This window comes from Anomalospiza imberbis, chromosome 11 (genome assembly GCF_031753505.1).
Source record: "Anomalospiza imberbis isolate Cuckoo-Finch-1a 21T00152 chromosome 11, ASM3175350v1, whole genome shotgun sequence".
Classification (NCBI taxonomy): domain Eukaryota; kingdom Metazoa; phylum Chordata; class Aves; order Passeriformes; family Viduidae; genus Anomalospiza; species Anomalospiza imberbis.
Genome location: NC_089691.1, coordinates 10,503,161 through 10,529,859, shown reverse-complemented (window position 1 = coordinate 10,529,859; position 26,699 = coordinate 10,503,161). Strand labels below are relative to the sequence as shown.

Here is a 26,699-nt window from a genome sequence, read left to right as displayed (position 1 = left end):
TTTTCTGTTACCAGGAAGTGCTGATTGATTTATGCTGTATGGACTATATTGCCTCTTGTGTCTTTGAAGCTTACTTTGCCCTGAACTCTTGCACATGGCAATACTACAGGTCCCTGTTCAGCATGTGGTACACGCTGTGCCCTCACCACTGGCGGGACTTGCTGTTAAGGCCAGTTTGCCTCTGGCTGTGACAGGAGACTTAAACTGTCATGGTGACTGACTTGGAGAGGGTTGGTGCCTTTGGTTAAGAAATGAGCCTGGCATGTGAATTCAGAACAACACCCTCAGGTTTTTTAACTTCAGGTAATGGTTCAAGTGTGCCCATCAAAACCAGGTGCTGTTGACATTAAAACAAGTTGGACAGGAAGAGTTCACATTTTCACATGACTTTTGTTCCTGCCCATTAGATTATCAGCCCCCCAAGTAAAGGAGGACTTTGTGAGCCTCCTAGGCATGGCAAATAAACTTTTATTTTTCCTTTCATGTCAAATTTTTCTTATGAATAATGATAAAGACAGTGCTGAGAATGTAACTAGGCTGAATACCAAGTATCTCATGTTTTTGGAAAACATTGGGGGGTCTTCTAACTGCACTGTGCAATGTTGTGGCACAAAAGAGATGGCTGGAATCTGGCAGTCCATGGCTGAATACTTACCTGTAAAAGCATTTTGTTCTCTGTGTCTGCTTAAATGCTATTTATATTGAGTAGAGATGTGTCTTTTTGGGTTTTCATTTTAGAGAGCCATAGCTTGTATTATAGGTAATTCAAGATTTCTGTTACAAGGCAGTGAATTGGTTGTCTTTTGTTCTCTTGTTTGTGACAGCAAATTTCAAAAAGAAGAAAAATATCAAAAATTATCAGTTCATATCTCACAGAAACCAGCTGTGGTGGTGTTATGCAAGGTCACTTTTCCTTTCTCTGTTGCCTCACATACAGTGTAACTTATTCCCAAAAATGGAGAGGGAGCTGAAGAAAGGGGTGAGGAGAAGTGTCTAGAATTATTAAAGTTTGGAACAGTTTCTGTTTTAAGAACAGTCAAATATACTGGAACTTAAACTGAAATCAAATATCCTGGGAACAAATTGGCACGTGGTTAGTTCCATGAGAAATGGTCTGTGTAAGGTTATTCCTTCTCTTGGGACTGAGGGCACAAAATAAAGCTGGTTGCACGTTCCTACTGAAGCAAAAGCGATGCCATTTCACCTACCACGCCAGTGGCACAATTCTGGCACAGGGTGTTGTGGATACCAGAGGTTTTGCAGGAGTTAAAAAAACAAATAGGGTAAATTCATGGAAGAAAAAAATGCCAAGAGCTATTAGACTTAGTGAAGCCATCCATCTGAGGAAGCCCTTGAAGCTGCATATTTCTGAGTCTGGGAGAGCAAACTACTACGTGTCTGTCACTAGGTGTGTACTCTGCTTTCACATGGACAACTTTTTTTCACTATTGCCAGGGAAATGGTGCTGGCCTGAGATCCATCCTTAGCTTGTCATGGCCATTCTCAGGAGACACTGATTAGCCCAATGCAATACCTTCTTTTCTTCCAAGCAATGGCAGTTTTGAAATTACTTAATGAGGGCTCTATGCTTAATTGGAGTCTTTGGATTATAGCATGAAGTAAATAATGAAATGTTCAGGTTCCTTTGTCTAGCAACTCTGTTATGCCCTGAAAAGATGTGCCAAATTGTTTATATGTATATCTTCAATGAATGCATTTATTTTCCAAGCCTAAGAATCTGAAAATTTGAATGTGCGTGTTCCCTATTATGAATTTAGATTTTCAGTGGGATAATAATAGATAATGAAATTTTTACAAATAATAAGTCTCTCAAGCTGTGTAATAAAATTGGTTATTTTTATTAAATATTGTATGTATTTAACAAATCAGTATATTAGGCTCTCCTGTGCAGCACACTGTCTGGTTTGCATGAGATGAATGACTCCTGGTCTGGTCAGTTCTGCAGCTCCCTGAGCTGCTGGTGGTGCATTCACTCTGCTCTGGTTTCACAGGCATCACCTCAGGGATGTACCTTGTTTTTGTGCTTGGCACTGGAAAGATCTGGCCATCTTTACTGTCTAACCCCAGTTTGTGTAAATGTATGTGGTGGCCACCTTTGTCCAGGAGAGGATGGGAGTGATAAAGAAAGAGGCTATTAACTATATAATGACTGGATTACTTCATACCTTGGAAAGCAACATCCATATGGGTCTTCTGCCAATGACATCATCTTGTGTCTGCAATCCTTTTACAAAAATAGCTCTAAAATTTTTTTTCTGTGACTGACCATTACCAGACATACCTGTCTTTTCCAAGGGAATAAGTCATACTGACAGAATTTCCTTCCACAGGAAACACTGCTTGGAGCTTTGCTGACTCAGGACAAGGACTGGTAACCTAAGCATGTTAAATGATCTTTGTATTTGTTTAGTGATCTGGACTGGCAGTGATGCTTCAGGAGTTGATAAACTGGCTTACTAAACTGACTGGCTTATTAAACTGACTGGCTGAACTTGGCTCATTTTATTGCCAGCTGAAATAAGTGGATTTGCAAATCTCCTCAATGTCAAATAGTTAGTGATAGCTTGTGACAGATGTGGCCAGCAGACTGTGAAGGCTGAGTGCATGAAGGTACAAGGCCACAGCGGTCGGAAGTTTATTTAAAGGGAAATGTGCCTAATACCTGACGTGACTTTGTTTATGTTGGCCTCCACTGGGAGGCTTAACTCAGTCAATGGACTTCAGTCTGTCCAGTTAACTCAGCCAGTGGTGTTTCATGCTTGTGCTCTTAGAATGGTGATAGCTTCTTGATCTGCATATGCATAATGATTTACCTGGCTTACATAAACTTCAGATTTTATGTGATTAACCTGGCTTACATAAACTTCAGATTTTATTGTTATCCCTTTACAGGCTGGGGAATTGGGGCAGGTAAACTGAGGCAGCTTTAACAATCATAGAGGGCAAAGTACTTTTTTTGTATTTAAAACACCCCCACGAGCTCTGCTCTATATTCCTCTTGTTGCGGACATTCTCTCCTTAGTTAAATTCTGAGCAGCTTCTAGATTATTTCTGTGTGTGTGTTTGCTCCTTTTTGCTGCTGTGACTTTCGTTCTGGCCTCATAATCCGGCTTTGAAATGTGGTTCTTCATTCAGTGCAACCTTCTCGTGAGCCTGGTGCAGCACTGGAGGGTTGTGCTCCTTACTCAGGCACAGGCAATGGGTTCTTGTATTCTGTAGCTATTAAATATAGCTAATACATCACACTGAGCAAAGTGGTGGTGAACACTGTTAGCTGGAGATTATTGCACGGAGCACTCAGCAAGGTGCTTAACAGCACTGCATTTTTAATGGCTAAGGTAAGGGGGTAACGGCATAGCTGAAATCTTGTAATGGTGATGACACCGTGTGCCTCATATGTCTGAACTCCGTAAAGTCATGAGTAACTCAGGAGATTTCCAGAACAAAAAGCTGGTAAAACCTAATATGAAACTTGGGCTTTTCAGAATAAAATTGTACTTGAGCAAAATTCCATCCAGAAAAGGAATCAGGGCAGTGGTGTGCAGTTCTCCTCTGCAATTGGTTGTGTGCAGATTTGTTGTAAACTCATGGAAGTTGGTGTTGTTATTTTGAGAAGGAATGTACAACAAATACAGATGAACTAGACATGTAAAGCACTTTCATAAAGAAGGTAAAATTTCAGAAGAGCTATTTATTTTTGTTATGTAGAACAGTTATCATTACTGAAAATCAAGCTCTGCCAAACAGTCACTTACTATTGAGCGAACTGGAAATGTCTTACTGCTCATTTGCCTACTTGCAAGTTAATAAAATATGTCCCAGTATAAAATACAAACAAAAAGGTACCCAGACTTAAGCTACATTTGCATACACTAGACCAGAGTTCATTAATTTTGATTGCTTTTAGTGCAAAGTGATCATTTATTATAAATTTAATAGTCAATATAGCTAAAACATTATTTGACCTAATTAAACTTAATTACAAATTCCATTATATTTGATTGCTAAGGTATGGCAAGCTAGCTTTATAAGCTTAGAGAGGATTACTTCCACATCAGCTTATCAGAGTCAAGATAATTAAAATATATATTGTATCTAGGTCTTTTATTTCTCTAAACTGTGGTCTGTTGCATGTTCATAGTATAAAAAGTCTTCAGCTTGCCCAGTAAGATGTATACAATATGTTTGAATTATTCATAACCTTTGAATATTGCTGTGCAGAAGGGTGGTCAGTGCTCATCTGGATTCAGACTTCATTATACAGTGACTATTCTTAATCCATTATTAATCCCTCATATGATTGTCATAGACTACACCCTCTGCTGCTGGCATTATTTGGAGTAAGGTTCTGTATCTTCAGGCTCTGTTTTGTTATTCTCTTGCTATTTCTCATTAGATGAGGCCTACAGTGCTCTATTGGAAAAATGTGGAAATTGCTGGTCAGGCTGCTTTTTTCCCCCCTCTGCATTCTAGTATGATCTCAGAGTTCCTGTGTAGTTATACAATTACTCTTTATTTATGTGAACAGCTCCTCAGAATTTAGCTAATTGTTCCAGTAGATCTCAAGGACTTATTTTGGTGAAGACAGCAAATGTGTGATGATCTTTGTGATGAACATCTTCAGTGCAAATCTGCCTTCGCAAATATGCCAGACCTTTGGAAACACACACCAAACATACTTGGGAACTGAGTAAGAAAATGTATCTCTTGTATGTATTCACCCGGTTTCTAGAAACTAAAGCTGGTCTATAGATACCTTAAATGAAGTATGATGATTAAAACTAACTTTTTTATGGTTTAGCTCAAACTATAACACTAATTATGACTTGCTGGCATCTATTTGTTTGCTCCTATTTAAATTCACATGCAAGGCATTAATTGATACAACATCTTCAATTTGTTGTATATGCTGTTTCCTTTCCTTTGAGATTCTTTATTTATACAGTTCTTGGCATTCTGCAGTCTCTGAGGGGGAAGTAAAGCCATAAAATGGTTTTGTTGGGGGACTTGTTGGGGAAGTTTTGTTGGGGAACTTGTTGGTTCCTAGAAAATGATTTTTATTCTTTTTTTTTGTTTTTTTTTTTTTTTTCCTGGTGAGGCATGCTCAGTGTTACTGTTCTGAAACTGAAATGTGTTTAACTGTGCAGCAGGAAAGACGTGATAAAACCCCAAACCTGATGGTTTTCAGACACTGCAAAGCTATCCTTTACACTTTTGCTGTGGGGTTTAGTTGTTGATCAAATCTTAGATTATGATAAAGTCTTGGGAACTGTGGAAGACGTCTGATAAAAATCTGGAAACAGGTTATATCAATTCTTAGGCAAGGTGTGTTTTGGTGAGATGCCAGTTTTTTCTTCCCTTGGCTGTACTGACAAAAGAGAAGAAAAGGAGGTAAGGTTTTGCCTCCAAATCAGCAAGGTTTCATCAAAAACATCCACTCAGTCTGTGGACTTAGCTCTCAATAGTAGCAAATTACCTCAGTGAGAAACATATCAGATGAAAGATAAGTTTATCTTCAGAAATATGAAGATTTTGTAATTCTTACGATATTTGCATGTAACACAGCTTATCTTTCTGATTCAGTCAGAAGTAGAGTACATATGTCTTGTGTTCTTTTTCAAAGAATTGCTTTGTATAGTAATAACAATGTAATTTATGATATTCTACATAACAAAATGGCAGCTGAAGTTTGAATTCAGTTTAAATTCCTTTTGGGTTACAGAAACAGGCTTGACATTTGCTTATTTTGCATATGGTGAATTGGGAGCATTTGTGAACTGAAATTAGACAGATGTTATTGGCAGCTATGAAGTTGGATATCTATTAAGCAATGTGTGTGGTGGTTGGTTTGATGAAGATTTGCAGAGGAGGTTTTCATAACAAAATTGAATCCAGTTATGAGTTACTGTAATTTGGATTATTTAGAGGTCACAATATAAGCCAATATTAGTTCTGTAGAGATAAATAATGTATAATGCCATACATTTTCTAAAATTAAATTTTATACATCATTATTCGTAACTGTATTTTATATTGAATTTATAATATGGTCTGCGCAGACATAATTTGTAAAAAAAATGAAGGCACCATGTAAGCAATGTGCTGTGTGTGGCCTGGAGCCAAAGAGTTGAGGTTTTTCAAGTTATGTTAAACTTTTGACTGAAGCAGTCTGCCTATATTTATTCTGTGGAAGAAGGAAAGGATGACCCATTCATTCTCAAATAATATCCACGGGAGTGCTTGACATAGGCCAGTGCTTGCTGAAGTCTCAAGTGGAAGCCGGGTCAGGATTCATTGAATTAGCATGGCTGTTTAGTTGAAGTCCATAAATTTCTGCAATGCCAGCTGCATTTTGGCTGTGCCTCTAGAAGTGACCAACTTCTAGAGTAACAGGAAATTAAGTTGGTACATAAATACACCCGGGTGCCTCTCTACATCATAGCACTAGGACAGGCCTTGTAAGGGCATTCATCTCCTGGTGGTTGAATTAAATGATAATGAAATTATTCATTACAGGTAGTTTGGCATGGTGCTTTTTAGAAGCCTCTACTACTCCTGCAGGCAGTCCATCCTAGACCTTCTCTATTGTTAACAAGATTTCTTAGTCACAAACTAGTTTAAGGCACTGTCTTACACCACATGTGAGCATTCAGATCAGAATAAAATCCCTGAACATGTATGGGCAGAGGATCCTATATGGTACTTTTTACTGTAGCCAGGACCTACAGATAACCAATTCTTTCAGACAATGCCTTTTCCTTCGGTAGGTCAGAGGAGGTATTTTTGTTTCAGCTAATGTGAAGTTGAAATAATTATATCAATATATTGAGGTGATTTTCATTAAATAATAGATAACATCTGCTTTCATCTTTTGAAGAAACTTCTTATACTAGGCTTTGTGTTTTTAAAACAAGCTGCATCTTAGCAGGAAAGTCATTATGAAATAACTTCTTCAGCAAGAGCTTAGCAACAAGGAAAACAAAGACAAGCTTACTGTTAAAAATCTTCTAGTAGGTACTTCCTAATTTTAGCTGGTGAAAGTAGTTTTTACAAAAAAAAGATAAGAAGTTTCACTCAGATATTTGTGGTTACATGGTCTATTTGGCTTGTTTTTATTCCCTCATGAGCATTAAGTTTTCTGTGTACCCTTCAGTGGATCATTGGACTTCTCTCTTGATCAGATCCTTATCTGAAAAATGCAACCAATGTGTGTTTGTTTTCCTGACCTGCTTTGAGACCAAAGCACAGAGATTCCTGGAGGAGTGTTCTGTACTGCCAGTGCTGTGAGTGCAATGCTGTCAGCCAAGGCCACTCTAGTGCAGGGCAGTGCAGGGAGACATAAGCAGATGAATCTTACAACAGAGAAGGGTAACATGATTTGTCATAAAAGTTTCATACTTTTCTCTGGGATAATCTTAGAATGCTGTGGTAATGCCATAATACTCCTAGAAAATGATCTCTGCGTAGCAGTGATTTTTCAATTCATTTGGTAGCCTTTAAGTCCTCCTATCTCTTAGGGAAAACATTTTATTGTTTTGTCTATCATTCCGTTATCACTGCAATTCTGTAATCAGGACAGCTGCAGGGTATCTGCTTACAGCTGCTGGCTCTGTTATGCACCTGCACCCTGTTCCCTTTCCATGGTGTGGGAAGAAGCCAGGAGGGGAAAGCCCCCAGCAAGCAGAAGCTTAACAAGTGTTTCTAAATGCTCTAGGACTATTTTACAAAAAACCATAATGTTATTTTTTACAAGTGTATGAATGTATTTGTCAATAGAATATTAGCATGTCACCTCTGCTGCTGATGAACAAAACTGCAGAAAAAAGAGAACTAAAACTTGCAGAGTAATATTCTTGGTGGTTAAGATTTACCCACTAACATACAGAAGGCTGAACAATAGTATTTTGCAAAGTCATCCCACCTGGATGAGGACAGAACATCTCTAGTGGTAACTTATGAGGTATTTCCATTTATTTGAACTTCTTCATTTACATGACTACAAAAAATAGTCAGCAAAAAATTAAAAAATTTTGCTGTAAACCTGCAAGGTTCATTCACACAGTTCTGCATTTGCAGGATAAAATGTAAATCTGTTGCTATATTAGAGGATTTTTCATTTCCTTCCTCTATATTATCTTCTGTCTTACCTTGCGATATCAGCCATTAGTTGGACAAAAAGGTCTATTTTTAAATTGATCTTTTAATTCTTAAGGGAATGTTTATAACAGTCGAGCTGATATTTTTTACCACTGTTCTCAAAGAAACCAATACTGAAAGGATTTGACTTTGTCTTGGGAAATGTTCAGACTTTCATCTACTATTTTTGTACATAAAACACATTAAAACTGTATATATTTGCTTTGTACTTGTGGTAGAGGTTGCCCTTTGAGTTTTGTTTGCCTCTAAGAGCTTAATCCCTTCATGGAGGAGGGATTCACTTGATTTATCTCAGTCAGCTGGCTTCTTTAATGAACATTTGATAGAATTGGAAACAAAACCACAATCTTTTTAAAGCTCTCCTTCCTGGAGTGCAGGCAGTTTAGCTGTCAGGGGTATTCCTTTGCATTACTCAGAATTTTATGCCAGGTTTTTTTAAAGATGCTTAGGTAGTGATGAATGCATTAATCTGCATAGAATTGTCAAAGGTGCTGAAGCATTTAATTTCCAAATCTTACTGTTGGTAACTTAATATATTTAAATGTCTGTTGCTGTGTGCTTAATGGTTCTACTCAATTTTAACTCACTGTGAGAATGTAATTGACTTTTGATTTGATTTTCTAAAAATGTAATTCAGAGGACAGCAACAGTCCACTTATCTGCATTTTCTTTAGCATGTTGATTAAAAACACTTAATGAATTTTTGTGTATTTCCTCTTAAAACTTATAATTTGAGATTTTTCCCTTCCAAATTACCTTACTGTACTGAATAATGTTTGTAAAGAAATGTAAATTTGTCATCCTTGTCTTCAGAACAAACTTGATCTTAATATATTCAGGGCACTTACCTGGTGAGGCATCAACAGCCTGAGTGACTTATCAACTTGATAAAGTAAAACAGAGCATTATGGTGCTGTTGTGAATATTAAGTTTATCCTATATCAGCTGCCTCTTACTGAAATATATTTCCAATTTATGATGGTTTAGTTTTACAATTCTGTGGATAAACAACTGATTATTAAAGCTTTCAATAATTCATTTTACATAACAGAAGATCACGTTCCTGCTGGGGTAGCTGGAGGCTCTGTAGGGACCCTGGTAATCAGAGAGTGTCCAGAGGTCTGCTAGAATTACAATTCACCTGCTTAAGGCCAAAGTTCTAATTCCATGGTTTTCCTTTTCAGTGTTCAAGGTGAGTTCTTCAATGAAATGTAAAAACTGGCAATGTGTTATTTGGCCTTTAATGAATCCTCCATCTTTCAAGAGGTCTCACTGGCTTTGTTGTAGCTTTCAATTATGAGATGGGCAGTGGCAAGGTAGGATAGCTGAGGCTTAAATAGGTCAGCTTGGTCAAGATCTTTTGTGTTCTTGTCATAATACTCTTCTGCAAAGGTTAGTGAAGACCTTTCAAAATAAACTAATTGTACACTTCCAGAACTTCAATAATGAACAAAACAAATGTAAGCCCTTAGCTGGAGGGGGAGGAGCTGGCAGTAAATTTCTTCTTCCTGTGAAATTAATGAAATTTCTTCCAGAAACTATTGATTTAATCTAAGGGGTAGGAACCCAGATTGTGTGGAAATATTAGAAAGACAAGTTGCAAATTTGAATAGGCATATGGTCTTATTTATTGCTTACAGGTGTCTTTGTATCAGATCTTTTGTCTTCTAAATCAGATATTTTTTGTCTAATTTATATCTCTTGTTGGATCCAGAGGTGGTCAGGGATGTGTATGTGATGGGATGGGAACAGGATGAGACTTTGGAAGAGGCAAACTGTGTCAAGTGGGTTTGTCATGAAAGCAAAAGCATTCTTGGAGAGGCTACACAAGTGTTTCTTATACTATTTATTGATTAACCATTAATTAAAGTTCTGAAAATATTTATAGGTAGTACAGAGTAGTTGGATGAAGTGTTTCTTACCTCTTTTGTGAAAACTCCATAGTTGTTTATTAATTAAGACAAATGAGTCAACTTTGAGTCATAAAGCTGAGAGTTTTCAGAATATTATTGTATTGGAATATCTTGTTTACATTATGTTATTCATTGTATGCATTGTGTTGTTTCTGGGAGATTTTTTGTTTTATATTCTGGTGTTTCTTGCTTTTATGGCATGTTTGTGCTTCTTTTGTGGCTTTTTTTTTTCCTTTTGTACCATCACTTAGAATAGCAAAGTGACTTCCTGCACTCTGTATGAAATGTTCTCTGAATTCAAGCAGTTTGAGTGTTTTGATGTTTGAAGACATTTTTGCTTTTTTAACCTCTTGTCTGAATAAGCATATTTTTATGCCCTTTTCTGCTCACATGAAGTTTTTAACACTTATGATAATGATAATGAACTTGCTGCCCATATCTATGTGGAATTGGCCAAGGAAGTGATGTGGAGGCTGGGTTTGACATTGCCTGAAGTTAAAAGTCTTTTTGTGGTTTCAGAGCATATTTCTCATGAACTTCATCTATCACTTACATATTCTCTGGCTTGGTTTTGCTGCTTATGAAATACTGATGACCTTATTTTTCCTTAGTGGTACTAAGAAAATTTATTCATCAAACCTAAAGGAATATGGAAATGTTACTGAAATGGAAACTACTATTCTTGTATTCATTTATGATGTAATTGAGCTTGGTCTGGGTGCAGAATTTCAGGACCTGCTGTGGTTGAGACAGTCTTTTGATGCAGGAGGCATAGCTGTGGAATAAGCAAAGTAAAAGCAGTGTCAGGAAGTACTTTGGTACAAATTTGTTAAAATCAGTTTACTGCATGAAGTCAATGCAGTGGTCTTCTGTCATAGAGTAAGAAGGAAAAAAAAAACAAAAAAAACCAAAATAAGAGCCCTTAGAGCACAGCTAAATGTACTTACCTCTGCCAGAATACTTTCTAGCCAGCACCTGTATCAAATTCTCACTTGAACTATTGTGCACACAGGCTTTAAAAATGTCATTTACAGAAGTTCCAAAATACACTGCCTGGTCAGAGACAGCTAATATTTGTTGCCCATTTGTTGCATTTGTCATTCATCATTCCTCTACCTTGTATTTTTAAATTCAGTGATTTTCCCAAGTGGAATCTTGGGTCATGGGTAGGATTAAGTGCCTAACTGGCAGCTTTTGCCTAACTCCTCAGGAAGTTAAGATAGTTTGTCTCTGGAAAAATAGTTTTCCCTCTGGCATCCAGGCAGGGAGACTTTTTCTTTCCTGTGTCTGGGAATATGGCATGGCATGATATGAATGAATGTTCCCTTCCATCAAATGAGAAGCCTTGTTTCCAAAGTAACTTCTTTAGCAGCAATAGTAGAGCTAGCCTCTGATTCTTACTGTTGTCATGTTTCAGTGGGTTTTATTTGCATTAGCAGGAAACATACATAATGTCAACATAGTAATAATTTTTCATCCATCAATTAAGCAACGATGTATCTCTTGCTGGATATATTTTCTCACATTTGTCACTTCTTAGTGTTCTTTAAAAATAACTTCCTCTGTGTCATGTTCACTTGAATAGGCTAAAAAACCCTCTACAGGTGAGAGATACAGATTAGGACATCTTATAAAGTAATTCTTAACGTTAAACAGACCACAAAGTTGTAGATATTCAAGTGCTGGATGGATTTACTGGTAAAGCTCTCATCTCATAGTTTCCTTTTAGTGACCTTACTTTAAGAAGCAAAGAATTGGTGCATTCAGCAGCATTCAGGTGTCTTTCTTGTAACCTGATGTGTGAGGTCATTCCAAAAGGTAAACCGATATGCAAGTGGGAAAGGGAGAGTTGATAAAGCCTTTATGAAACAGTTGCTATGGTATATGTAGGTACAGCTACACTGGCAATGAAGCTATGACAGATTTCATTTTGTCTTGCATCACTCTCCACTTCTTAGAAGTAACTCCAAAAAATGAGTTGAAATTTCCCATTATGTAAAGAAAAAGGAAATGGAAGAAGGAACAAATTGTTAGTGGCAACATTAATATCTTTTGTCTGTTAAAGGATCATCAGAAAAGCTAAAATGTTATCCCTCTTCCATGTGGAAGCTTCTATATGGAAAACGTAGGTCTTATCCTTGGGGATTACAACAGCTAATGAAGGAACCCTTTATTGTTCTCAAATTGCTGTCATTTCCTGATATGGAAGCAGTTTGAGCCAGCGAAGCTTGCACTTGTGAGTTTGGAATGGCATCACCTGAAAACAGCTTCAATGGCTTCTTTCTCCTTTACAGAATTAATAACTACTTGAATTGATGCTTATGTACAGCAAAACTGAATCAACAGCACCTCTGTGAAGTTGCAAATGGGTGCAAATTACCCTGTGAGCAGCAGTCACTGGCACTCTTAGGTTCGGTAGGTGTTGATGTAATGTAGCTGTAAATTTACAAAAGTCACTTGTGCTGATTTGTTTAGGTACATCATTTGTGAAGAAGCAGCTGCTGCTTTGCAATACTCTGACAGGGCAGTTAAAGCAGAACCCACTACTAAAAATATGCATGTAAGATCTGCTGTTACTTACAAGAAAAATAAATGGAAGGAAATGCTCCAAAAATAACTGGGGATTTTTTTTCTCTATACCCCTCCAAAGACTGTTCTTTAAAATACAGAAGTTAAGTATCTGGCCTCATCTATGGGAAGGTGGCTTGTGCACTAAGGGAAGGTCTCTGAGCACTAAGAGCTGATTAAGAAGAAGGTTACAGAAATAGCATACCTGTCATGAGTTGATGAATCCATGGAGTTGACACATCCCTGACCCTGGCTTTCCAGCTGAATTAGTAGTTGAAATGCTGGAACCTCTCAGTGTACTGAGAGGTTTCAGCTGAGACTACTTGGAACAGCCACATGAATCATATGGCTTCAGACAGAATATTGAAAATCATTCTGAGACAAGAAAGACTAAACATGGAAAAGGCTATTGTTTATTAGGTAAGATAACTATTCTTACTGCTTCTTCAGGTGATAGCTTAGCAGCAGACTGAGACCCAGATGGTGCCAGTGACTGCCAGAGGCACCCTCTGGTAGTGTCTCTGTTAACTGGCATTTGCCTTTCCTGTTTTACCTCTCCATGTTTTGTAGCAATAAAAGAGTATTAAAGCAAGCAGCAGTGTTTTTCGGTACTCCTTGCCGTGCTTAATTGTGTGCTGGTTCCACTTCATTAATTAATTCCAGGCTGCCAATTAGGAGAGGCAGCTGAAATACAAACCTCTTCTCCGTGCTGACACCTCCCCTCCCCCTGTCAGGTGTGACAGCTAAAGCCCTGCGTGACTCAGTTCAACAGGAAGAAGTAACACTTAGAGATTTAATTAAGAAAAGGTGTCTTTGAAGTTCCTTCCCCATCCCCCTCATCCTCTGGTTATTTCCTGATACATTTTTGGGGCCAGCTTTAGCAAGTTTAGGAAGGAACAGGTTTGGAAAACAGATGCATGCTTCCTGAAAAGAACCATTAGAAACTTCCAGGCAGTTTCACAAACAAGACATAATCCTCACCTTATAAAATCTGAATACAGTAGGAAAGAAACTGTGGTCTTAGGTATTGGAATTCATTCACATATGGAAAAATATTGAACAAAATGATTGTATAAGAATCTTAAAAACTGTGATCAAAGTGTTATCTCTGAAATATTTCTTTAGTGTTCTTGCCCTTTTTTCCACTGGTTAGTACCGGGGGGATGGGTATTGAGTGTCATTCAAATCCGTGGTTTTTTTGGGGGGTTTTTTTCAATGTGAACTGTTCAGACACTTTGTGAATATTGATCACCTCACAAATACAGCTGTTACAGTTAGTAAAAAAGTCTGAAAAAGTGGTCCTGAGATTATGGATGGCAGACAACACTGTCTTGGAGATGATCTTAATAATTCTTGTGGCCCCCTGAAAGAAAAAAATATATTAAAACCTCCTAATTACAAGCCTGAAGCTGTTGGTAAGCACATCACTTGCTTAATATTGTTGTCCATGATCCCTAGAATTTGGGGATTACTGGTACAAAATCTGTGGAGCTTTTCTTTGCAAAGAAGGTCTGATTCCTGGGCCACTTGCCTGCAAACTGTGCTTACAGACATAACTGTACATGGGTATTTTGTGGTCAGATGCAAAACTGGATTTGTGCTACATGCTTCTGTAAGGTTAAGGAGAGGGTGAGAAACACTGGACAGTATTTCTGATGTCATTTTTCAGCATGATATTTGGTTACATTTTCCTACTGAGTTGGATAGCAAGTCATAGTGAAAGCTGCTCATCTCCTAATACCAGAGGTAGAATCAGGGTTAAAGATTTCCCTTTTTCTGTTTTCCATTTTTGCAAGGAATATATCTCTTTTTAGTAATTTGTTAATTGGGTTTATCTCTGTAACTGTTATTTTTGAACATTTGCAATATCTCACTCAAAGCTTAATTCTCATAATCTGGATGCAAACGTAAAAATTGGCTAACAGGATTTTTGATTGCCTTGGACCTTGCAGAGGATGGGGGGATATTACAATTCTAAAAGAAATGTTGGGTCAGAAGCTGATTGATTTAGAGATTTTTGCTGCTCAAATGCTGCAGATATTGAGGAAGAATGTGAGAGCAAGGCAATGATTAATAAAATCCAAACCTGTACGCCACAAACAAAGCAAGCTTCCCTCCTTGAGCTGCTGTATATTGGGAAAATAATATCTAAATCAAAACTCTATTGTAGATACACTGTAGATATGTAAATGTATAACTCAGGACAAAAAAAAGACTTGCTAGAAGGGTAGGTAGCAATTGTGAAACAAGTGCAAAGCATTCGACTGTGCCTTCCATAAGATCTGTTGCCAGTTATTGTATCTTTCCCATATGTGCAAGTAATATCAGACTAGTGATTTAGTTTCATAGAGATCAGGGAGGCTGCTCATGTTCAAAAAGGTCTTTGTAGCTTCTTGTTTCAGCTGTTTGGCTTATTCATGTGATGTGGTTAATATATCCTGCAATGACACGTTTTAATGCACATCTGCTGTTAGATAGCACGTACTGAAACAAATGGCACTTCCTGAACTAACAAAATAGATGGATTCTTACTGTGGCAAAACTGCAATCATTTGGATAGATATCCTTTAGTTTAATAAAAATACCAGATCTACAGGAAGCGATTAGGAACAGAAGCAGGTAGTCTCTAAGTGTTTGTACAAAAACAAACCCACTGAATTCCAGCAAGCAGTATGTAATAACATACCTGTGTTTCTACTGCAGATATGAGACGCATTCCAGTCTTTATTGTACAACCATGCTGTGATGAAGCTGTCCTTTCAGCCTTTCAGTTTGGATTCATCAGTGCAATGGCTGGACATTTCATAGGCCTTAACCCTTTTTCCTTGTGGATTTTCAGTGCAACTCCCTAAGGTAGTCTTGCATACACAGTCTGTGCTCTCTCTTCTTGGGTCCTGTTTTGTTTTAGGGAGGAATGGAGTAGTAAATCAAGGGGAGCTGGCAGAGCACACTGAGAACACCTGTACCATGTGTGACAATGTGCTTGAAGTACAACACAAGGATTAACATTTTTCCTTCTGCTTTACTGAAACATGTTCATAGGCCAGCAGTCTGCTTGCTTTTTCGTCCCACTTGTTTGCGACTTGGTGTATACTTTTCATTATTTAACTATCATATCCAGAATAAGATAAGTATACAGGCAGTGAAATGTTATCATGTTTCTAATGGAAAATTATTAATCAAAATCAAAATGAAAGTGCAGAGTTCTGCAGCCTGGAAAAACATGGGCTTTACTCCCGTTGCACATTTTACTTCCCTTTTCCTCTTTCAAATTTTATAAGTGACAAAATATTTTTGCTTCAGTCAAAATGAGCAGTTCTGGATGGTTACAAGTTTGTTTTCTGTTTTTTATTATGAATCTTTGTTGAAGTGCTTGCAAGCCCATTTCCTACAGCTAATGTAGTTACTAAGAAGTGTTATGTAACCTTGTTCTCTTCTGTAGCAGCCTAGAACTCCTGCAAAAACTCAGAGTTTGACAGCTGAAGAGTGAAATAAGATTCCTTCGGAGGGATTTAAAAAAAAATATCAAGATCACTTGCATGTCTACTTAAACTGTTGCTCGTGTGTGGGGTTGAAGGTCATGTTAAGTAAAAGGACTGTCTCTGGGAATTTCATGCTGGGCAGTGTAGTGTGTGGTTGCTAGTGGGGTATTCGTGGTACAGAACCTTCAACACTAAATTTGTTCTACCCATCAATTACGGAACACATATTGCCTCACATAATACAAGAATTCATTTAATGTGATAATGCCTTCTCTTCTAAAATTCTTTTGCTGTGTTCTTGAATGGCATCAAACTCACCTGAGAAGTAGGGCCTTTTATATACCCTGTATCTAATTTTGTATATTATTTGCCATTTTCCTAGGTAATCACTTTATTCTGTGCTCCTCTTTGCATTGCTCTAATGACTTCAGTTGTGCATCAAACAGAAACTACAAAGGCTTTTGAAAGGCTAGATAAATTATTAATCCCAATCCCACAAATCCCACAAACCTGCCATTCAGGTTGTTCACTCCTGTTCCTGTCTGGTCTAGAATAACAGCCTTCATTCTCAACTTGATTTTTATTTATTTATTTTTCTAATCTGTGTGCTTTTCTCCTGCTATACATCCCCATGTTATCAGAAGAATCCTTCCCAAAAGTTACATGTTGGTCAGAACAAACTTGTCAGCTGTTCATGTTCTTTAGCCCCGAGAGCAGCACCTTGCACTAAAAGTGTATGGCTTCTCTGTCCCCCCACTATATTCTCTGTTTAACATGCATTCTTAGAACAAAGTAGTTTTAGGGCTATGGTTGATATTTAAGTTGCCTTATGTTGTTCTGCTGTCATTTATAGTCACACTTCACTGTTTACTAGCGTAGGAGTTTTATTAAGAGTTCATGTTTTTGTGGGAATTTGAAGATAAAGAATTTAAATTTCTTTAAATTTAAATTTAAAGATAAAGAATTTAAATTTCCTTGTAATTTAACACCAGTCTCAATTATATGATAAAATCAAAGTATTTGCTAAAACATCTTGCTTTTGTGTTCAGTCAATTGCTATGTTTCCAAGATTATTAGATACAAGAAGTATGTTCTGATGCAGTTGTGAGTTTTCTTAAAGTAGTAAACAATATTTTCTCTGTGATGGTTGGAATTACTTTGAGACATTTTTCCAACTATTGACTCTCTCTGCTATCTTGGGAACTAAATTAACTGGGATCATTATTCACCTGTCCAAAATTCATAGTTGAACACTTGTGGTGTGTTGCGTTTGGAGATTTGATAATGATCCCATAAAAGCAGACTGAACTTGATCAGTGCCAGAGAGCAGTTTGTTAACAGCTTGACCAGAGAGGAGATAGCCTTCAGAAATTACAGCTGGCTTTCCTAAATCAGGAGAGAATTCAGGAAAACTGTTTCTTATTTATATTTCTGTGTCAATTAAAGCTTGTTATAGTAACTTCTGTACCATGGGATGGGATGACATCATTATATTAGCACTTGGGAAGACAGTTATTTTGTAACTTTAAATAAAACCATTTTTATTCCCAGCAGTGGTTTCTCGATTCCCTAATCCTTGAGAAAGGGATATGAACAAAGGAGTTCTGTCTCAGTGTAAGTTGTTGTTTGTTTGAAGATGTAATGTCCCATTTCAGTTGTCTTTTGAAGATTAGTCACATTGTTACCTCATGCCACATCATCTTTAAGGATACGGGTCTGCAGTGCAGTTGTACTGGGAGTAGAGTAGTTCTATCAGTTGTTGAAGCATTACCAGTTTTTGCAAGGACACTTCTTTTTGAAGTTATAACATGGTTTTCCTGCCTGCTCTTAGGGGGAGGATGTGGGTAACAGAAAGATGATTTAGTTTCTTGTGTTCATTTATGTCTGATGTGTTTGTACAGTAGGTCACAGCATAGGGGAATTGAACATTTCTGTTCAGGACCAAATGTGGAGGTTTTCTGCACTGGGTGGTCAGTCAGTATTGCAGTGTAAATAAAAGACACTCAGGTTCAAGGCTGCTTCACTGTAGTGGAGATATGAGACTCTTGTATCTTTTTGTAAATCCCTTAGTAGTCTCACTGTTTTACTGGCTTTCACCACTCTTTCCCATGGATGTCTTGTCATCTGTGTCAAACAATTTTTATTTGCTTACTTTTGGGGCTGGAAACACTGCTGGCACATCCTTGGCTATGGTCTAGAAAAGGTACATGAATTGTAATTTTCATGCTTCTGATTTCATTTCCTAAAATTGCTAGACTTTCATAAGGTACATTGCCTCTAAACTTCTAGTGTTTCATAGTGATCTTAGTTTGCAAATTTTAATTTTTCTGAATGCCTTTTGCAATTAATGTATCATGGTGGGCTGTGCTGGGTTAACAGCTGGATGTGATGACCTTAAAGGTCTTTTCCAACTTTAATTCTATTGCTCAGGAGAACATGCAATCAGTCTCAAGGTTTGTGTTCTAAATGTTTATTCAAGAAGCACAAATGTTCTAATTTTAAGGTAGTCAAATTGGCAAAAATGACTGACTAGATGAGTAACAGTGCACAGTTGTTATAGAAATTAATAGGTGGGTTTGTTTTTAAAAATAAATAAATAAGGCATCTGATCCAAATTTCTCATCCAGAAAAATGAAATTATGAAAGTATTATTTGGATATGACTTCATGAAACAAGCTGAGCTAACAGTTTAGAGCTACTAGGAGGAGAAAAAACAGCCTTTCCCCTGTCCTGTCCTTATTGATACCTGTGAGCTTTTTCACCATTTATCTGCAGTGAGTTCTGGTGCTTTCCTCATGCCACAGTAACTTGTTCAGCTCACAAAAACAGCAGACGAGATCTGGCAAAAGAAAGTCTTTTTGGGTTTTTGGACTGCTGACTTACCTGTGTGAGGAGATGAATGTTAGAATTGCAATAAGGTGGCAGGGAAGGATTACACAGAGAGAGGGTACAGTGCCAGTGGAAGGGGAGGAAGAGGAATTTGGCTAGAGAGGGAAGTGAGGTTTATACTTCTACAAGTGGCAAATTGTCTGTTCGCCTCAGCCATACTGTAAAATCCTATTCTTTGTCCACTTGGGGCTCTGAGTGCAGCACAGTAAACTGTGTCAAGCTGAACACAAATGTATAAGAAGGATTGAAGTTTGTATAATTAGGTAAAGAGGTAAATAGGAAAAGACAACTCAAAAGACCCAAGTCATATCTTTTTTTGCTGGTTTTATTTCTGACCTGAAAAGGACCTCTGTAGCTGAAAGCACTTTTTTTGTTTGTTTGGTTGGGTTTTTTAGGGTTTTTGTTTACTTATTTTTGTTTGAGGTTTTTTTTAGGCTTTGGTTTGGATTTTGATTTTGTTTCCTCCCCCAGTTATGTGATTTGCCTAATAAATCCTAGAAACCCCAAACTTTGCTTTACATATTGCACTTGGAGGGGATGGTTGGAAGGTCAAACCAAGTGGCATTTGGCCAGTATTGTGAGATCTGTTACAGAGAGGGGAAATTCCTGCTGCTTCTGAATAGAAGAACAGAATTTACTTCTTGCTCTTGTCTGGGCATACATACATATATAAGCAAAATATACGTGCATACATACAGCAGAAAATTACAAAATACTATCCACTCTGAGGACTAATTTTATGGAGTAATTAATGTAATATGAATGCTTTTGTAATAAAATTTAATCAAAACAAAAAATAGACCAGAAATCACATACTGTGATGTCTTGCTGAACATTTTGTATTAGGGCTAATGATTTCTCATAAATAAATTTATTACTTAATTTTCCAGTCAGCATAAGTGCTCTAGAGAGAAATTCCTGCTCCTCCACTGCCTGTAACTTAGACAAAAGTATTTTAATTACATTCAATCTCATTTGAACATCATACAAGTGTTTCCAGTGATTTCCTTTCCCTAGAATGCCTTTCAATGAAAAATTCAGAAAGGCCCCTCCACTTAGGGTGAGCAATTCACCCTCTGCAGAGTTTGAGCAGCTGTTTAAAGTCCACATGGATAAATCAGTACTATCCTCCCCACCTCCTCTTTTCTGCTCTCCCCAGGGAAGTGTGACTGGTGGAGGATCATTTTGGCCAACCTCACCACACCCTGTGATTCCCTCCTCAGGGACCACCAAGTGCTGTGCACTGCTGGGTGTGGCAGCAGGGTGGAGAAGTGTGAACCCCATCCAGCCATCCTTAGCACTGAGCTGCAGACAAGTCACCAAAATTTTTGTATATGAATCTGAGGCAGATTTCAAAATGGGCTGTTATGTATCCCTAGAGAAGCTCGTGAGAGGAGTGCTTCTGCCTCAGTGTGAAAGTGATTGTTACAAGGCATCTTTTAACTGCACAATATTTTCTGTGGTAATCAAAAGTTACATGAATTTAGCAAAATAAAAACAAACCAAAACAGCTTGGCTGGTTGATCTGTTTCTCTTCCAGTGCACAGTTGTTCTACCAGAGACATTTGTATGAAGAAACACTGTGTAAGTTTGAAAGCCTGCAGCCTGAACTGGATGTGTGTTTATGCAATAAACCATTTGTGATGGTTGGCGTGAGAATCGTGGCTCACCATCGCTTTGGGTGTACTTCAGGGTAGAGGTGGTGTTTTGAAATAGCCATCATTCATAGTGGGAGACAAGGGAGACTCCTGCTACTGACTGAAAAGTTGGGGGAATAGTTCAGGGCATCTTGGCTGCAAATCCCAAAGCACAGCCCATGATAATACTGAGGAAACCCAACTTCCTCCTTCTCATGTTACTCCACGTGTGGCACAAATAATGAACATGTGAAAGGTCTTCAAATGGAAACTCTAGACAGAATAGGAATTTGGGGTTCAGTTTTGTGATGTCACATATTCCACAGAGATGTGTTTAATTTTTCTGCACTGATCTTTCCATGATTAGGACTCTACCTGGAAAAATTACAGGTGTGGTTTTTGAGAGCACATTTTTAATGATAATCACTTATTCTCTAATATTTTTATTGGAATTTCTCAGCACCAAAGTGTTTAATCAAGCAGTGTCTTCCTAATATTTATTACCTAGTAAATTGTAAGTCATTACCATGTGAACAATCTGTCTTTGCAATGAGAAAATTGCAGTTTCTTGAACAGCTGGGTAACTGCCTGATAAATGCTCTTTTTTTAGCAGTTTATGTGATTTCTGGCTTCTCACTTGCCAGTGGTTCTGCATTCCATCTTCGAGAAGATTCAAATTCTTAAAGTTTGATTAAAAAGACTACTTCAAAAGTTCTTTGGATTGTTTGAATGTGGTTTCAGTGGTGGTAGTTGTTAGTTTGTCTTTGTTTTTCTGAAAGGAAAGCTTCCTACTGATCGGAGCATGTTGGAGGGAGGCTTTAGAGATACTCAGTATGTGCAGCATTAGCCTGGCTGGCTTTCACTGGGCATTTCAGAATAGGAGGAATAGTAGCTTTTCTTTGAGTATTCCAGGCAGTGAATAGCACTTCTCCTAAGCAGTGGCTTCTGGTTTATTGCTTGGTTTGTTTGTTGTGCAACCACATACATGGAACAACAGAATGGTTTGATTTGGAAGGGACCTTAAAGCTCATCCCATTCCAACCCCCTGCAATGGCAGGGGCACCTTCCACTTGGCCAGGCTGTTGAGAGCCCCATCCAACCTGGCCTTGGACACTTCCAGGGATGGGGCATCCACCACTTCTCTGGGAACCTGTGCCAGGGTCTGTCTCACCACCCTCGCAGTGAAAATATTTTTTTCCAATATTTAATCTAAATCTACCTTCTTTCAATTTAAATGAAAGGAAGGGTGCATAGATTATATGAGAGATATTCCATAAACTACTGTGTTCTTGGTTTTTTTTTCCTTGAAATGTGTATGCAATATTTCTACTTAATATTTCTACTTAAGGCTTTTGTAAGGTTTGAACCTGAACACATCTCAAAGGGCTTTGCTGTGCTGACAGATGTTTTTGCAAGAGTTACTTCTGTGTTAAGTTTTGAATCTGTGAGGAAATGAACTCAAGGCGTAGGCGTGAACACCATGACCACAGAACAGCTCTGTCAGTGAACTTCAGACCTCAACCAGGTCAGCAGTGGTAGGCAACTTTGAGCTGGGCTTTCCAGACTTACCAAATACCTTCCTTACTTCTCCCTCACAGGTAAGTAATTATCTGACTAAATTCTTTGTTGGCCTAAATAAATTTTAAAAACCCTCCTACACCTCCCCCACTGAACTAAACACACAAAAAAAAGTGTTCCAAAAATGGCAAAACTGATGCACTGGCCTGCTCTGCAATCTGGTTACTACCATCATTTTATCTGAAATACTAGTTTATTTTTTTAAAGTACCTTACAATTCAGATTCACAATTTTTATAGTGTTAGTGTAGACTTGTAGTATAATTTTTGGAAAGAGTGGACTCACTGGTTCCACACTTAGTGAAATCACTGAAACCTTTGTTTCTTCAGCTGTACAACTGGAGTTCTCTAGGGAGTCTTTCAGCCACAAGTTTATGAACTGATGTTTGGCTCTGCCTGGGCCCATGTGCACATGCATTGACTATCGATGGGCAGCCACTGTGCAATCTAAATTCATGTAGAAATTAAATATAAATCACACTAAGTTTGTAAGATCTTTCAGAAGGCACTCCAAGTGTTTGATACGCAGTTCAGAAGGGATTCACTACCACGATTAAACCGTAATCATAACTCATTGTTTATAAAAGCACATAGCATTCTACAGACATTCAGCTCTCTGAGAGCTGTTTGCATTTTTTATTCCATCAGATAATGTTATAAAGTTCAGTGCCATTCATCAATGAATTTTGGGTCCAAAATTTCATTTCTAAAACTGTATTTACACTTTTCTGGTGGAGTACACAAACGTCCATGGAGTCTAATGAATCCTACTTTCCATGTCAGTGAAGTCTATCTTGTGGTACAAGATGCTCTGAGACTTACTGACATGAAGGTCCTGCCTATTAACAATCATATTCCTCTTAGAATTACTTTTTCTTGTGCTTCTTAAGAAAGCTTAGTCAAGCTGAAATGCACTGGCCTGATTAATGGAGAAATGACAGAATCCCTTTCTTGGCATATTTTTTTGTGTATAAACTCAAGTTCACTATTTCAGTCTCCAAACCAGTACACTCTTGTCCTGTGTGAAGTGCTGTTCATGCCATGAACCATGTTACAGGATTAGATTGCTTTGAGAACATGCCCTGAAGGTATTTTGTCTAAATGATTTAAGTGAAGCTGATTTTTGAAATGGTGTTAACATACACCTTCATAAACAAACATACACAGATGGTATTTGAAATCAAGGCTGCTTGGGTTTAAATGGTTACACAGCAGCTGTGGTATTCTCACGGAGGTTCTTGACCATTTTTTACAACTTGTATGTAGTGGTATTTTAATGTGATTGAAATGTGAGGATAAACTGCCCAAAATTGTCAGGTTGTGCTCAGAGCTGTATCCTCTGAACATCCCATGGAGGAAGACTTGCAGAAGTGAGTGTACATTCATGTGACTGAAATAACTGTTCATAGCTTCAGAAATCCTGAGCTAAGGCTTGTATGTAGTCTTCAAATAAAATACTACATTTTTTTTTCAATATGAAAAGTAAAATAATAGCTGCAAGAATTGATATAACCAAACATAAAATATCCAGTGGTGGTGAGAAGTAGATGCTTAGAGAAGAGTCCAAAACAGAAATAGCTGGTCATGGTGTTTCCCAAAATATTGCCCCAACAGTTAAGAACCTATGACTGAGAATGTTTCTTAGGAGTAGTGTCTTGTGACAGACTTCCACTGTGTATAATACAAGAGTTGTATATAATATGAAGAATTTGCTCCCTTTTTTTTTTTTTTTTGCTCTGAATCTGCCACTATATGATTTAATCTGATGCACCATTTTTTCCCTTGTAGTTGAATACAGTGAAAAATAATTCCATATTTGCTTCCTCTGTCAATTGTGGTTTGTAGGTCTTTATCACATCTGCTGTAATCTCCCTCGTTTCTGTATGTCCTATCTGCTTAACCGTTATCTGCACCAACGCTGTTCTGTGCCTCTTGTCAGCACTTCCACTTTCAGTCAACCTTGTCTTGCCCTGCTGTGAGGCAGATGAGGAGGCACAGAACATCCAAACGTTCCAATGTCACATTTTGCTCTAGAATCATTGCACATCTAGAAGTACTGATAACTGTTCTAGCGATTTTGCAGGAATTTCAGGGTTGGGAAGCTAGTGAGGTTTTTGTTTTAAGGACAGACTACCATAAAATAGAGGTGTGCATGACAGGCACAGGAGAGCATCTCTGATTGTACTGCAGCTGCTCCTCAAAAGGTCTTGGAGGGTAAGTGTGAGAGCTTATTATATGTTTGGGATATTGGTGAAATCAAAGGAAAGTGTCCAAATGAGGACTAGATTTGCCATTTGACTAATCTTATTCTAAAGTCATCATTATCTGATTAACAGCCTTTATAAAAATAGATGCTTGTAAAGCCACATCCATCACATGATCTCCTTTTTAAATCATTTTTTTTCAAGGTCTGTGAAGCTATTCTTGTTTGGGTTGCTTCTGTATGGCTGAAAATATTCTTCCCTCCTCCCCCATCCAGCTTCCTACTTAATTTCCTTTTCCTTGTCTCCTGTATTATAGTCTCTGTCAGACTGACCCTGTGTTGCAAACAGGGCCCCTAGTGCTTCTTTTCAGGAAATTTTCACTACCTTTGTTTTAAGGTAGCCACCAAACAGAATTTGCCTGGCTGCACAGACACTGAAATGCCCTGTGAGATACCTTAGGCAGAGGTGTTTTCCCACTCTCTCAGCTCGGTACAATGAGAGATGCGGGCAGGGGAGCAATTTGGCTGAACAAGAGGAACAAAAGTGGAACTTTAAAAACACAAAAAAAACCAAACTCCAGCTTGCCAGACAGAAAAAAACAGCAATATGGGTAGGAGGGAAAAAAGAAAGAAAAGCGTGCTGGGGAGGGAGTAAAAGCAGTGCTCTGTGTTGAGGCACTGTGACATCCGTGACACGATGCGGGCTGCGCTCGGATCAGCGGGAGCTCAGCGCACTGAGTGTAGGTGCCACCGCCGTGTGCAGGGCTGCAGTCCTGTCTGGATTTGGGTCTGTGCCGCTGGGGAGCGCAGTCAGTCCCGCCCTCCCGCCGGACGCTCGGCTGCCAGAGGAGCCGGGCGCTCTCGCAGTCACCCTGCGGGCAGCACACGGTTAATGTGTCCCTGGTCCCGTGCGCTGTTAGTGCGGCGGCGGCGGCGGCGAGAAGGGGGAGCGGAAGGCGCAGCGAGCCCGGGGCGCGCGTTCCGCCGGCAGCGACACCGGGCGGGGCCCGAGGGTGCGGGGGCTCGGGGCCCGCCCCTGGCGGCCCGGCCCGCCCCGGCGCTGCGCTGCGCTGCCGCAGTTCGCGGCGGGCCGGCCGCGGGTGATGCGCTCCGGGCCGCGGGCCGGGGCGCAGCTCAGCCACAGCGCTGCCGGGGCCCGGGCACGGCCGGCGCCTCCCGCCCGCCGCTCGCACAGAGCCGGCGCTGAGCCCCGAGAGCGCCGCTCCTGCCGCCACCATGGTGGCCAAGGATTACCCCTGCTACCTGTCCGCCAAGAGGGCAAGTTTCGCCTTGGAAGCGCAGACGGTGACCAGCCCTAAAGAGACCGAGGTACGGCTGACACGGTTGCAACTTTATTTTTCTTTATTGTGTGACCTGCATTGGGTTGGGGGAAAGTAACGTGGTTTGAGAACAGGCTGCAGTGTATGGATACCCATTTTGTTTAGGCATCCTTTACTGCCTTCTCTAGGTATTCACCTTTCTTTTGGAATAAAGCCAGAAACAAAAGCTCGATTTCTTTTTTTTTTTATTTTTTTGGTCATCTGTCACTTTAGGAAAATTAATCTTTAAAATAGCTGATTGAGACGTACCTGTTTTACGTTAGTAGCTTAAAGAGATTTAGTTGTATTTTATTCCAGGACTAAGCATTATTTGCGAAGTGTTAAACTTATGTAGGAGCTGGAAGGGATACAGTAAAATGGTGTCTTAAAGCACTGACTTTAAGACGCCACTGACATTAACTGTCTTTTCCTCATCACGATAAACAAAAATCTAATCGGATGTACAGTTAACTGAAAATCCTGCCCTATCAGCAGATTGGTTGCTCTCTTTCTTAAAAAGCATGGAAGCTTTTCAAGTGACATAAAAAAATCTTATTCACTAAGTCAAATTCAGCAATGTTCGTGAAAAAGTTAAATATTTGATACATTAGGTTAATGTTGGTTTGGGTTTAGGAAGAAACCAGTGACATTAAGGATTGTGACTGCTCTGGAGGAAGGCAGAACATTTATCTCAAAGTTTCTATTACTTAAATATATAGTTTCTTTATTCATCTTGTTTGCTGAGTAACTTGAAGACAGCTTATTAAGTTGGGTTCATTTAATACATCTCTATCAAAGATTAATTACCTCCCCATTTGAATAGGTCTAAAGCAAAAGTAACATAAGCCCGATGACCTTATTTAATCATGATGCTTAAGCTAAGAACTGAGATGATGCTGTACTGTTGCTTTCCAGTGTACTTTTACATAGAGA

The 26,699-nt window shown here is 38.7% G+C and overlaps 2 protein-coding genes across 29 annotated transcripts in view; one reads left to right on the top strand and one right to left on the bottom strand.

Moving 5' to 3' along the window:
- The window catches only part of SLMAP (sarcolemma associated protein), a 455,854-nt gene that overhangs the window by 366,286 nt on the left and 62,869 nt on the right, over positions 1-26,699 (bottom strand). The window lies entirely within an intron of this gene.
- Positions 1-26,699, top strand: part of ARHGEF3 (Rho guanine nucleotide exchange factor 3) — a 111,599-nt gene that overhangs the window by 61,868 nt on the left and 23,032 nt on the right. Inside the window, exon 1 of one of the 7 annotated variants that reach the window (XM_068201819.1) lies at positions 25,505-25,776. The exons of the other annotated variants lie outside the window; for them this stretch is intronic. Coding sequence (XP_068057920.1) covers positions 25,684-25,776 — 93 coding nt within the window. The 5' untranslated portion in view covers positions 25,505-25,683. Of the gene's footprint in view, positions 1-25,504; positions 25,777-26,699 lie in introns of those variants that run through there. 7 annotated transcript variants of the gene reach the window in all.